The 15,240-nt window shown below is 42.9% G+C and overlaps 1 protein-coding gene across 2 annotated transcripts in view; it reads left to right on the plus strand.

The window, feature by feature from the left end:
* Nucleotides 1-267: 267 nt before the first annotated feature.
* SYNRG (synergin gamma) overlaps nt 268-15,240 on the plus strand; it is a 130,220-nt gene continuing 115,247 nt past the window's right edge. For both annotated transcript variants that reach the window (XM_073616056.1, XM_073616058.1), the window contains exons 1-2: nt 268-382; nt 13,964-14,004. In XM_073616056.1, coding sequence (XP_073472157.1) covers nt 342-382; nt 13,964-14,004 — 82 coding nt within the window. In that variant the 5' untranslated portion in view covers nt 268-341. The remainder of the gene's footprint in view (nt 383-13,963; nt 14,005-15,240) is intronic.

Here is a 15,240-nt window from a genome sequence, read left to right on the forward strand (position 1 = left end):
TAATCTTCTAGCAAAAATACACATTTTTAATATTTTTTTAATGTAAACAACAAGTGCTAGAAGAGGCCTGGTGTGGAAGCGTTTTAATTTCTATTTTTGTACAGGGCATAGCTCCTTATAAAGCCAGCACTGCACATTTGGGGCTCCTGCTCGCAGTTGACATGTTCAGGTTTCCTATCGCAGTGTATCACCAGACTCTTGCAGACAGGACACGTGAGTGTGCGTGTTATCACATCATTGTTCTGGGACACAGCACGGGAATAGTCCTCAGCGAGCACCGGAAGTTGATGTCGTTCTACTGGCGGAAGTAGGCTGTGCCCCTGTATTTACAGCACGGAAAGATGGCAATGAGACCGGGAGCCGGGGGTGCCGGCAGTGGCAGGTGTGTAGACACTTCATACACTGGGGGTGGGGTTTTTTTTTTTTTTTTTTTCCATAGACGGTGGGGTGTGGGAGGACGTGTCGTGCTCAGGTGGGAGCAGGGTGGAGCAGTCCTATCACATAAGGTGGTGACACAGGACCATACGTAGTGTCATTGATGTGCAGCTAATAGATTGGCATATACAGAGAGCCTGTCTGTACAGCACACGTCTCTCAATAAAGTTTTATTAGGAAATGCAATGTTTTGTTTTCTGCAGTTAGAAGTATGAATGACTCTTCATAGTTATTACAGCTGACAGGGGGGCTCATTATAAGAGGGTGCAGGATAATGAAGTCATATTCATGGCAGCCAATCAGATTCCACAATGTCATTTCCTGTTTTCTATGCTATTGTCTTTCCTTTGCTGCTTTTGTTTCATCCCTCCCAGTATCCCTGTGTTTTATATTAATCTCATTATACAGTGTAGAATTTACAGCCCTCTTGGGTCTCATTCACACCATCTGTGTAGATTGGTGCTAGGGCATGTAGAAAACCATTGTTTACTGTGTGTTCTGTTCACACCAGAGCTTTGAGGTAAGCCCCCCCCCCCCCCTCCTCCTTTTTTTTTTTTTTTTTACGCGGCACAAAGTTGTGCCGCGTTAAAAAAATAAAAAAATAAATATGTTGTGCCGTGTTAAAAATGTAATCAATGCAAAATATTAATGTCTTGCTGCCCTACAAAACCAGCCCACTGCATTTTAGCGGAATCAAATCCTTAGGCTAGATTTTAGATGTGTGTCTAAATCTGCTGCCCCTCTGAGGAGTGATCCATGATTTTGGGTCACTTTTCAGAGGCAATTGACAGGTGGTGAGGAGGTGATGTGACATTTACTTCACCGTCTGGTTTAACCCCATCTATTGCAAAAGCAATTGATGGGCAATTTGCGGTGTTTCCCTTTCGCAACATGTTCGTTTTTGCCGCAGTCGTGAAGCATCACGGCCCGAGGCATGTAAACACCCCCCCCCCTCCATCTGTTGCTATTGCAGCATAAAATGGTTGTAAACACTGGTCCGTCACGCTTGCATTTTGGTGTTTAAAAATTTTGCTTGCTCCTAGAGCTGTGAGAATCGCGAATCTTGAGTTTTTTTTTTTTTTTTTTTTTTTTGCTTTCGCTTAGAACAGTGATTCTCAACCAGGGTTCCTCCAGAGGTTCAGCACTGGGCAATTTCTGCTTCTCATATAAGTTCCCACTGACACCATTGATCTTTTTAGCTATCTGTAAGGAGGTCATTCTTCCCAATGGCCACAAGTGTAAGGACCATTCTTCCCACTGACCATCATAATAATGTATCATGAGTTGTAGATTTCTAATTTTTAGCAGGGGTTCCCTGAGACCGGAGAACTATTTCAAGGGTTCCTCTGTGTTTGAAAAGGTTGAGAAAGGCTGGCTTAGAATGAAGATCACGATTCTCGCGGCGTAACATTATCTTTCACATTATACAAAAAAACGTTACTGTTTCGTTGGTTTTTTTTTTGTTTGTTTTGTTTTTTATATTCATTAAAATGTATTTCTTTTTTCCAAAAAAATTGCATTTGAAAGACCACTGCGCAAATACAGTGTGACATAAAATATTGCAACAACCACCATTTTATTCTCCAGGGTCTCTTCTAAAAATATATATGTTTGGGGGTTCTAAGTAATTTTCATGCAAAAAATACTGATTTTTTTTTTTTTTAACTTGAAACCAACAAGTGTCAGAAAAAGGTCTAGTCCTTTTAAGTGGTTAAACTTCCCTCATTTACAGATGGAAGTTAATTCCTTTTATCTAAAGAACAAAACTACAGTGTTTATGGTTAGCTCAGCGAATGATGTGACACTTGGCAGACTGCCTTTTTTTTTGAGTAGAGAACTCTGCATGAAATCAAGAAAATGCTTTGTTAAGATTGGGAGGGGGAAAGAATCGCGATCTCGATTCTTAACGAATAATCGCGCAGCTCTACTTGCTGCATTTTTTTGTCAGTTAAACCCCCCCCCCCCATTGAAATGCATTAAAAACACAGCAAGAACACATCAATAACACAACTGTGTTAAGTTTTTGAAGCACATGATCTATGAAAGACACAGCATAAGAATAGTACAGTCGTGTCAAGATCACAGTAAAGCCGCATCTCTGTAAAGTCATGACAAAATCATGTGCGTTTTTTGGTGCAATTATCTGCACCCTTTTTTTTTTTTTTTTTTTTTTTTTATCGGCACTATGCCAATAATGCCATTTTCAGCTGCTGAAATTTAGTTGCATCTCTAGCTTACTTGCCTCTCTCCAAAGAACAAAATGTTATTTCTGTCCGCTGTCTACTTCCTCTGTGATTAGCAGGAGTCACTTCTGACAAGTTTTCCTGACATCAAGAGGTAAAAAGGTGACAGGGGAGGGAGCCGCAGCACACAGCCTGTGATTGACAGCCTCAGCTCTGTTGCTGTGTGTCTCTCCAGTTAGCTCTGAGTACTCTCGGTGTAACTGTAGCTCCCCGCCCCCAGCTTTGTGAGTCTGTGAAAAATCCTTTTCATTTCCCGAGTTTAGGATGTACATTACAAATAGCTGAAGATGAACAGGTACAACTTGTGTAGGAGGATTTGTTTCATTTCTGTGTATCACCCGAGGCCAGTCATTTCACTGGGTATATGTAAGGGTTTATATCCACTTTTAAAGGATAAGTTCACCTTTTTGTAACCTGTTTCATGTTATACCCATATTCATGTGACATGTACCAGTTTACAAATGTACCAGCCCCTTCACCCTCCCCCCGCTCGTCATTCATTCACAATGTTCTGTGAATGAACGGGCTACAACTACCAACAGCCTTTGCGGATGTTTGCTTGTATTTTTCAATTCACTACCAATGGTGCTGTTGAGCGCTCTGGTATTTCATTGATTCCGCCTTTCAGTGTGAAACTACCTGCCTGTATCAGGTACTAGCAGAGAGCTTACACTGTCGGTCTGCAAGAGATCTGCATGGTATCAGCAATCTGCTGACCTGGTGCAATGCTTTCCTTTTACCTGAAAAAAGATGTGCATTATTTTTTGTTAAAAGGTGAACTTATTTTTTTGAGGGAGTTGGAGGGCACTAAAAAACATGGCTGAACCACACATCCACACTTAGCCTTAGCCCGGGTTCACACTGCCCACGACTTCCGCGTCAGACCCCCAGCGTAAATACGGCACGGCTTGCATGCAACTTCTTTAACAGAACTCAATGCAAGACGGACCAATTCACACCGATTAGAATGGTTCCATTGTACTGAATGGGGTCTGACTTCTAATGTGACAAAGTGCTCCAAAGTCGGAGAATCCGTGTGAACTGGGCCTAACTGGGAAGATTAGGGATGAGCTCAAGTCTGTTCAAATCCTAGTCCATAATGCCCAAAGCAAGCCCTCCAGGAACCAGTTACTGTACTGGGTCAATTGTAAGCAGCCAAGGTATTCCACCACCCAGCAGCTTCTTCATATACATGCCCATTGTATATGTTTGGCTGCAGGGCAGGGAATGTCCCGGCCATAGATGATTGGCTCAGTACAGGTGGCCTTGCACACTTGGGTTTTCATCCTACTCTCATCACACTCAAGCTCATCACTAGTTAAAGCGGAGTTCTACCCAAAAATTGAACTTCAGCATTAAGGGAAGGTGACCCCCTGACATGTGACATTTGGCATGTCATTTTTTTGGGGGGGGGTGTTACAGCTACCACTTCCTCCCGGGGCGCCGGAAGTAAGTTCACCTCTCCCCCCCCTCTCTCTCGGCAATCATCTGGGACACATCACAGGTCCCAGATGATTGCCCAACCAGTCGCAGCGTGGCTCGCGCATGCGTAGTGCGTGCCCGGCTTTGAAGTGACAATGCCAGTGCCACAGAGAGGAGGGGGAGACGAGCGGGGCTTCGATCCCCCGCATCACTGGACCCTGGGACATAAGTGTCCGATTATTAAAAGTCAGCAGCTGCAGTATTTGTAGCTGCTGACTTTTAATTTTTTTTTTAGTCGGAACTCCGCTTTAAGATAAGGAGTGGAAAGCACACAAACACTCTAATGCTACATTTAGACATTTGTCTAAACTGCTGTGCCTATCTATCTTAAAAAAAGTCTACACATCCCTGTTAAAATGTCTGGTTTCTGTGATGTAAAAAAAATTAGACAAAGATAAATAATTTCAGAACTTTTTCCACCTTTAATGTGACCTATAAACTGTACAACTCAGTTGAAAAACTGAAATCTTTTATGTGAAGGGAAGTAAAAATAAAAAAACTAAAATAATATGGTTGCATAAGTGTGCACAACCTTAAACTAATACTTTGTTGAATCCCCTATTGATTTTATTACAACACTCAGTCTTTTTGGGTATGAGTCCATCAGTATTGCACATCTTGACTTGGCAATATTTGCTCACTCTTCTTTGCAAAAACACTCCAAATCTGTCAGATTGCGAGGGCATCCGCTGTGCACAGCCCTCCTCAGATCACCCCACAGATTTTCAATGGGATTCAGGTCTGGGCTCTGGCTGGGCCATTCCAAAACTGTAATCATCTTCTGGTGAAGCCATTCCTTTGTTGATTTGGATGTATGCTTTGGGTCGTTGTCATGCTAAAAGATGAAGTTCCTTTTCATGTTCAGCTTTCTAGCAGAAGCCTGGAGCTTTTGTGCCAATATTGACTGGTATTTGGAACTGTTTATAATTCCCTGATACCTTGACCTGTTCCAGCTGAGGAAAAACAGCCCCAAAGCATGATGCTGCCACCACCATGCTTCACGATGGGCATGGTGTTCTTTTGGTGATGTGCAGTATTGTATTTTTGCCAAACCTATCTTTTCAAATTATGGCCAAAAGATATATTAATCTCCATATGTGTTAATCGGCTATATTCATACTCAGGATACACAATCCAATTTAAGTGCGCAGCATAATATACTACTTATATATTCCTAGACGTCTATGTTGTCATACACTTGTAAATGTATACCATGACTGAATATGAGTGTAGCTGTGTCTTCAATTATTACTACACATGTTCTCTGATTGTATGTACATTTACTGGTTTTGTACAATAAATTCTTTTTTCTGATTTAAAAAAAAAAAAATTATGCCCAAAAAGTTCAACCTTGGTTTCATCAAATCATAACACATTTTCCCACATGCTTTTGGGAGACTTCAGATTTGTTTTTGCAAAAATTTAGCTGGGCTTGGATGTTTTTCTCCATGAGAAAAGGCTTCTGTCTTGCCACTCTACCCCATAGCCCAGACATATGAAGAATACATGTACCACACAGCCAGTACTTGCCAGATATTCCTGCAGCTCCTTTAATGTTGCTGTAGGCTTCTTGGAAGCCTCCATGACCAGTTTTCTGTTCCTCTTTTCATCAATTTTGGAGGGACGTCCAGTTCTTGGTGATGTCACTGTTGTGCCATATTTTCTACACTTGATGACTGTCTTCACTGTGTTCCATGGTATATCTAATGCCTTGGAAATACTTTTGTACCCTTCTTATGACTGATACCTTTTAACAATGAGATCCCTCTGATGATTTGGAAGCTCTCTGAGGACCATGGCTTTTGCTGTAGGATGCGACTAAGAAAATGTCAGAAAAGACCTACTGGAATAGCTGAACTTTATTTGGGGTTAATCAGAGGCACTTTAAATGATGGCAGTGTGTACTGACTCCTATTTAACATGAGTTTGAATGTGATTGCTTCATTCTAATCACGCTACATCCCAAGTTATAAGAGGGTGTGCACACTTATGCAAACACATTTTTTTAGTTTATTTATTTTTGCTTTCCAATATTTCAGTTTGTCAACTGAGTTGTACAGTCTATAGGTCACATTAAAGGTGGGACAAGTTCTGAAATTAACTCAACACACAGCCATTAATGTCTAAACCGCTGGCAACAAAAGTGAGTACACCCCTAACTGAAAAAAATCCGCCCCAGAGTGTCAATATTTTGTGTGGCCACCATTATTTTCCAGCACTGCCTTAACCCTCTTGGGCATGGAGTTCACCAGAGCTTCACAGGTTGCCACTGGAGTCCTCTTCCACTCCTCTATGATGACATCACAGAGCTGGTGGATGTTAGAGACCTTGCGCTCTTTCACCTTCTGTTTGAGGATTCTCCACAGATGCTCAATAGGTTTTAGATCTGAAGACATGCTTGGCCAGTCCATCACCTTTACCCACAGCTTCTTTAGCAAGGCAGTGGTCGTCTTGGAGGTGTGTTTGGGGTCATTATGCTGGAATACTGCCCAGCGGCCCAGTCTCCGAAGGGAGGGGATCATGCTTTGCTTCAGTATGTCACTATACATTTTGGCATTCATGGTTCCCTCAATGAACTGTAGCTCCCCAGTGCCGGCAGCAATCCTGCAGCCCCAGACCATGACATTCCCACCACCATGCTTGACTGTAGGCAGGACACACTTGTCTTTATACTCCTCACCTGGTTGCCGCCACACACGCTTGACACCATCTGAACCAAATAAGTTTATCTTGGTCTCATCAGACCACAGGACATGGTTCCAGTAATTCATGTCCTGCTTGTCTTAAGCAAACTGTTTGCAGGCTTTCTTGCACCTGCACTCAACTGCCTTGGTTGACCATGACGAGTCCTGTTCTGAGTGGAACCTGTTCTGTTAAACTGCTGTATGGTCTTGGCCATCGTGCTGCAACTCAGTTTCAGGGTCTTGGTAATCTTCTTATAGCCTAGGCCAGTGATGGCAAACCTTGGCACCCCAGATGTTTTGGAACTACATTTCCCATGATGCTCATGCACTCTGCAGTGTAGATGAGCATCATGGGAAATGTAGTTCCAAAACATCTTGGGTGTCAAGATTTGCCACCACTGGCCTAGGCCATCTTTATGTAGAGCAACAATTCTTTTTTTTCAGATCCTCAGAGTTTTTTGCAATGAGGTGCCTTGTTGAACTTCAAGTGACCAGTATGAGAGAGTGAGAGCGATAACACCAAATTTAACACATCCGCTCCCAATTCACACCTGAGACCTTATAACATTTACGAGTCACATGACACCAGGAAGGGAAAATGGCTAATTGGGCCTTTTTACTTAGGGGTGTACTCACTTTTGTTGCCAGCTGTTTAGACATTAATGGCTGTGTGTTTAGTTATTTTGAGGGGACAGCAAATGTACACTGTTATACAAGCTGTACGATCACTACTTTACATTGTAGCAAAGTGTCATTTCTTCAGTGTTGTCACATGAAAAGATATAAAATATTTACAAAAACGTGAGGGGTGTACTCACTTTTGTTATATATATATATATATATATATGTACCTTCCTATGTATTTACTAATGCTAGTAGCACCATAAGGTTTGAAAATATTTAATGTTGATTTGGAGAGTTTAGCTTTGCTTTAAATCCTTCATCAGGTAGATGGGAGTTCACAATGTTTGTAATTTTAACAATGTCCCAGAGTTGGAGTTTAAGATCAACCGACAACTACTGTATATAGTGTGAAGATCTATCTTGGGGGATATACTGCACATTATTCAATGAAAATGTTCAATTCAATTATTATTGAATATTTCAATTATTCAATGTAAGTAGATCTAAACAATATCTGGAAGAAATGCAGTTTGCTAAATCACTGTTTATCATAGACCATTGCTTTTGTTTTCTTTCTTCCATAAAATACTGTTTCCTCCTTCCTTTTTTTTTTTTTTTTGCATTGCTTATCTACTCTAACCTGTTCCAGCTACTTTAAAGAGGTTGTAACCCTCCATGGGAAAGTTGTACCTATAGTTAAGCCTAGAATAAGGCTTACCTATAGGTACTATAAATATTTCCTAAACGTGCGCCATTTAGGAGAGATTTACTGTCTACTGCGCCAATGACATGCCGCTCGTGCCGTTTCTTCAGGAGACTGTGCCATGACCGGCGGCTCCCATGCGCATGCGGCTTTGGCCAGTCATAGAGCCGGAGTCCATGGCCCTGGATAGAAGACGGGCGAAGATGGATGTGGCCTGCAGCTGGGACAACCCGAGCTTCGTTTGCAGTAAGTGTCACATAATGTGCGAGTATGCAATGCATACTCGCACATTATGCCTTTACTTTGCAGGGTCGAAGAAAGGAAGAAAAACCTACCGAGGTTTACTTCCTCTTTAATGTTTTACATGCATATGCTACAGCGTTGGCTGCACTTCATTGCTCTGGGCCGGTCAGCTGAGTTTGACAACAGTGGATGATGCCTGTTATGAGTGTCTGTGTCCCTACCTGTAGCCCTAGCTAGGGATAAGTGTGACAGGCTGATGATGCTCGATTGTAATTGTGAGTCAGTTGTCACCCCATAACTGAAAGTGCCTGGACTTATATGACAGGATCACTACGTATTAATTTTAAAGTGGCTGTGACCTGCAGACATGAAATATGAACAAAGCATATCCCTAGTGTGTATTTGTCTCAATTAAGAACACTTAGGCCTGGTTCACACCTATGCATTTTTTTTTTTTTTTTGTGCGTTTTCAGTTTTGCAGAAACACACTACAATCCATTTAACATGGTTTGCTATGGATGTAGTTCACCTCTGTTTCTGGTTTTTAGTTCTATAGACTTCAATGGATCAAAAATGTGTATTGAAAAACGCAAAATGCACCTAGAATATGCAAACTGCAACCTGCATAGGTGTCAATCAGGCCTTAGTGTTTTCTGTCTGCTGCTTCCTTTCTCTGCTATCAGAATGAGTCACTTCTGACAAATACTGAAGCTGCTGACTTTTAAAATCAGGACACACACCTGTCCAGGGTGCCCACGATGTCGGCACCTGAAGCTGATCTATCCCTCGGCTGTCGGGTGCTGCCGACGCCATCTTCGGTAAGGGAATCGGGAAGTGAAGCCTGGCGGCTTCACCCTCTGGTTCCCTACTACGCATGCGAACTCGCGCTATACCACTGGTTCCTGCTGTCTTCTGGGACCTGTGTGTCTCCCAGAAGACAGCGGGGGGGACGGAGAAGGCGCCGGAAGTGGCGTAGATACCCGCGGGTGGCTTGGGTATCTATGCCCGGAAGTGGAAGCAAAATACCTGTATTAGACAGGTATCTGCTCCCCCAACCCCCCCCCCCTTTTCCCCTGAAAGGTGCCAAATGTGACACCGGAGGGGGGGAGGAACCGGAAAAGCGGAAGTTACATTAATCACTGCTGGGTTTTTTATTTAAAAAAAAAAAAAAAATTGAAAAAAAAAATGTTTTTCTTTATTTCTGTCAGTAAATCTTGTAAATGAGTAATTTTTATCCTTCACTGATGGGCGCTGATGAGATGGCACTGATGGGCATTAATGGGCAACACTGATAGGCGGCACTGAGCACTGATTGGTGGGCACTGTTTGCTGGCGCTTTATGGTAATCAGGGCACTGATGATCAGTGCCCTGATTACCTGTCTTGCTGTCCCCTTCTAGGAGATGGCGCTGAAAGGCTCTCCTCACCAAACACTCTGTCAGTGTGAGGCGATGAGAGCCGTTTACCAGCACTTCCGTGTTTACATGTGACTGGCTTTGATCAGACACAGCCGATCACATGGTTAAAGAGCCACGTCATTGGCTCTTTACAGAGATCAGAGTCGCGCTGTGTCCTAGCAACACGGTGCGGCCATTCTGGGACCATGTCCTATGACGTCCACCCAGAACGAGACCCGCACCGTCCCACGGTCATTTGACGGTGGGTGGGCGGCAAGTGGTTAACATTGGCGTCTATGGGAAATCTTGGTCAGCTTGACATGACGCTGCTCCTGCACCACAAGTGACAGGGACACCAAACTTGGGAAGCGCTGAAAGGGGACCCAGGACTACAACATATCTGATTTTGGGGTCGGCCAGCTTGCCTAGGTAATATACCATGTCATAGTTTCTAGAAAAAGTCTAGAAAATTGGTTCCTGCACTACTTTTCCGATTTTCATTGCGATTTGCATATCCTATTAAACAAAGCCGCAATGATATCGGAGGTGCAAATCACACTGATCTGGGGCTTTAAATCGTGCTGAAGTAGCGAGATTTTGAAGGCGCACTGGTGCGAAACGGGGCTAAAAGGAAAGAGCTGTGTTCACTTTCTAGAAATCTTTGGATGCTTTAGTGTTGCATAATATTTGTTTACTGCTGCTTGTGGAAATTTGGTTGGCTGGGCTGCCCACAAGTAAGCCTTCTAGTGTTTGATTTGTGATAGTGTACATAGTGTACATAGTGTACATAGTGTAAACCCGGTTTTGTGACTCTCTGTACAGGCTCTGCTGTACAAGGCTGCCTGTCGTTATGTACAAGAATATCATTTGTTTGGGGAAAAGGCTATTGGACAAATATCCAAACAAGTCTGAATGCCTGAAACTAGTTTTACTACTTCAGCATGTTAGTAAAACTGTACGTATCTTTGCAAGATACTTAGTTCATTCAGGTAAATTATACCTTGTTTTTCTCAGGATAAATGTGGCCCCACATGTCATCGGATAACTCCTGTGTTGTGTTGTTTTTCCTTCCCCTTTTTTTTTTTTTTTTTTTATTAAAAAAAAAAAAAATTCTATTTCTTGCAATTACCATCATCCACCACCAAAGAGCCACCTTAAAGCAGCAGTAAACCCGCTGACTTTTTTTTTTTTTTTCTCTTTTCTACACCTGTAAGGGAAAAGGCATAATGAGGCTAGTATGCACCGCATACTAGCTCATTATGAAATGCCTTAGAACGAGGCGCCGGTATCTCACCTGGTCCACGCCAAGGGAGCTGACATTTTCCCTCGGCGTGTTTTCCGGGTATCGCGGCTCCATCGCTGTGAGTGGCCGGAGCCGCGATGTCGCCAGTCCCGCGCAAGTCAGCGTCTCATAGCAAGGGGAATATCTCCTAAACCGTACAGGTTTAGGAAATATTCTTTTTACCTACAGGTAAGCCTTATTATAGGCTTACCTGTAGGTAAAAGTAAAAAAAAAAAAAAAAAAACAACAGTTCCCTTTTTTTTTTTTTTCTCCATCCTACCTAAGGCTAGGTTCTCACTGACTCAACACAGTTTTGATCTGATTTTCATTGTGACTCTGTAGTGCAGCTGCAGTGCAACTTTGTACGTTTTTATGATACTCTTTTTTTTAATGCATGTTTTACCACTGTAATTCATCCAACTCATACCTGCTATTAGTAGCAGGGATGAGTCAACAACTGATGATGCTACTGACAGCAGGGATGAGCCATCAGTTAAAGAGATGGCACCTGCTGGCATCCTAAGAACAATGAGCCATCCCTGCTGTCAGGAAATGTAAACAAAAGAGCCCTTTGGGTCTGGTATGCATGTTGAAGGGGACCTTATGCCAAAAAGACAAAACAAATGCGTTTTGTCTGTTATGGGTTTTAAGGTGACCCCGCCCCTTTGTTTACTTAGCGGCGGAGGGGGAGCGGTGCTGTCATTCTGCGAGTGTCGATCGTCAGGAGCGATCGTGTTCGTGGGCAGCATCTTTTCTTTTTTGCATGGGTCATTGTTATTGACAATGGATTTGCATCAGCAGACATTTTTATTTATTTTTTAAATAAAGGACTGTCTTGTGTTTTTATTTACTGGTGAATGTGTAGGGGTACTATATACCTCCTACTCATTCACATGGAGGGGGGAGGGGATCTGCCAGGCCGCATGTGTGGATAAGGGTCTGGTCTGGGTTTTGGGGGAGACCCAACACTTTCTTTTTGGTGTAAGGACCCTTGACAGAAAGGGGTGAGTTACTAGTTAAGAGCCAACACCAGCTGGCATCCTAACAACCAGCACAAATCGCAAGCAAAAATGCAACACAGAAAACATGTAGATGCGATTTTTGAATCATTTCCTTAGAAATGTACTACAAAATTGCACCAAAGTAGTACAGAACATATTGATGCAGTGGAGAGATCTCCTGCTGAGCAGGTGGATCCGCTTGACTGAGTCTGCCCCTTCTGAAAGGGGCCTTACCCAGCCAGGTAGGTAGTAGTAATTTTAGGAGGTAATCAACGGCAGCCTACACATTTTTCTCAGTATGGGTTTACTTTTAAATTGGGGATGCACCAATACTGTTTTTTTGTTTTCTTTTTTTTTTTTTATTATTGGCAAGCACGAGTACCTTTTGCGGCGCTATTTGAGCCCATACAAAATGCATGGGCTCAAATCCCACTGCAAAGAATCACATGCAATTTAAACAGGATTGCAACGCGATTCCTGTCCGAATTACATGGGGTTTCCTCCACCGCTCCTGTGTGAACCCAGGCTGAAGTCACTACGTCAAGGCTGGGCTCACACAAGAGCAGTGGGAAAAGCACATGCGATTCAGACAGGAGTCACACCGCATTCCTATTCAAATTGCATGCGATTGTTTGCAGTGCGAATTGAGCCCATTCATTTTGAAAGGTATTGGTTTCAGGTATCGGAGCATTAGTAAGAGTGCTTGTGCAAATGCTGGGTAGCGTCACCATTGCAACCCCACTTTAAATAGCTGAACAACTAAGATGTTGTGTTCTTGAAGCTGCCATTTTACTAGTTGTAGATTTACAATAAACGCACCTTTTTTTTATATGTAGACTGGGAATAGAGACTGTGGCAAGGTTTTCTGGGTTCTTTATTGTCCTCATTTTAAACGTGCCGTGTGTATAATTAATGATGTACTTGTGTTCGTTTTACAGCATCAATTTCCTTCCTGCTATCAAATTGCCCTAGCTGCAGCAGCATACTAATTAGAAAGAGACCTCGGCAGCTTGGTTTTTACATGATAAAGCTTTTGTGCATTTATCTTTAAAAATGTCCCCATGTAAAGCAGATAAATATTTTATTCTCATGGAAAAAGTGATAGTAACTTTATTCAAAAACCCAACTTTTACTGTTTTGCACAGCATGGTAATAGTGAGAATCTCTGTCTGTGTCCCTGGTAGAGAAATTTTCTTCCCATTTCCTGTTCTGTCTGACATCCACCATGAACAGTAAGCAAAGGGAAATCTCTCCAACCGGACTCAGACAGCAATAAAAACCTTACAGAGGGAATTAAAGTGGTTGTAAAGGCACAAGGTTTTTTACCTTCATGCATTCTATGCATGAAGGTAAAAAACCTTTGTGCAGGAGCCCCCCTAATACTTACCTGAGCCTCCTCTCGATCCAGCGATATCCACGAGAGCCTTGCCTCTCCGGGGACTCTCATTCCTGATTGGCTTTTGGCGCCTGCCGCTGTCCATCACAGCCAGTGAGCCAATCAGGAGATGAAGGGGGCAGGGCCGAGCTGCAGCTCCGTGTGAATGGATACACAGACCCGCGGGAGGGAGGAGCTGCAGGAACCCGGGAGGAGCCAGGAGCGCTGGTGTGGGACCTGAGAAGAGGATCTGGGCTGCTCTGTGCAAAACCACTGCACAGAGTAGAGAAGTATAACATGTTTGTTATTAAATACCACTTTAAGTTAAGGTGTACTGAAATCTTTGCATTGTATATTTACATCTAGAGAATTTTTTTTACGTCTCTCAACAAGGTGAAGTTACCCATGCATATGCATAGTTGATAATGCTATGAATTAATTCCTTTCAATTTTCAATGTAACTTGTATTTTTTTAATTTATTTTTTCCTTTACAGTTTTGTATTTCCTTTAGGGACCGGTATTGCATCATCTCAAGGTACGTATGCAGTGTGTTATTTATAATCTGGAAAGTTGTTTTCTTTTGACTGCTTCCCACCTGGCTGCCCTGATATCACAGTCTGTATCGCCAGCCATTGCCTCTGATCACCACCAGTGCTGCCCGTTAGTATCCATAATCACCGCCACACCGATCAGTGTACTAATCAACGCCACGTACATTCAAAAGCAATGCTTCTACAGCTAAGGGGGTTTTACCGCCCACCACAATTCTCCAATCCCTGCCACAGTGCTGCCAGATCAGTGTAGCTAGAATTACTGTCCCTGAATACCACCACACCAGACCAGTACAGCAAGCAATAGTTTTCCTGATCACCACCACACCAGACCAGTGTATGCCAGCAACAGTGTTTCTTATCTTTTCACACCAGTTTAAGCCAGCAATGGTGTCCCTGGTTTTTGCCACACTAGTCCAGAGTGTCACCAGACCAGTGTAAGCCAGCATAAGTGTTCCTCATCGCTGCTACACAGGTCCCGTTGTCACCAGATCAGTTCATCCAGCAACAGTTTTCCTGATCACCCCCACACCAGTGTAGTGTTGCCTCAGTCTACCACCGGTACTGACCCTGGCCTGTTTATTAATCTCGTTGCTGCCTGGACTAATTCTTTGCCTGTTTGTGGGTCATGTCATATCTATGGGCTAAAGTAACCCATCTGCATAGCCCACTGACTACGTTCCTGCAAAACACCCGACCCACAGCTGCACTCCCAGAACCACAGGAACTTTTTTTTTTTTTTTTTCCATTTTTCTTCAGCCTCATGTACTTTCTGGCCACTGAACATGACATTCCTGCAACAGCCACGTACCAATAGGCTAGGCTTATTTGGCTTATAGAAACTGGGAGTGCCATAGGTGACACTATACTAAGCTATATTCCCCGACCACTAGTACAGAGATGACCGTTACAGTACATTGTTTTGACACAGTTGGTTGATTTGTGTGATACACAAGATACAATGGCCGATACTTAATCACTCCAGACAGTGAAAGTCTCACATGTGGTATCCCCATACTCAGGAGGAGTAGCAGAATGTGTTTTGGGTTGTAATTCGAAGTATGCCTATGAAGCTGCTAGAAATATCTTAACAATTGTCACTATAACTTTCCTGCACACTAAATAGCACACACCAATTTGGGTTATTTTCACCAAAGAAATGTAGGAGAATATATTTTGGGGTAAATTTTTTAGGAAAACTAATTTATTTGCAAAATATT

Source organism: Aquarana catesbeiana, linkage group LG02 (assembly GCF_042186555.1).
Source record: "Aquarana catesbeiana isolate 2022-GZ linkage group LG02, ASM4218655v1, whole genome shotgun sequence".
In the NCBI taxonomy this organism is placed as follows: domain Eukaryota; kingdom Metazoa; phylum Chordata; class Amphibia; order Anura; family Ranidae; genus Aquarana; species Aquarana catesbeiana.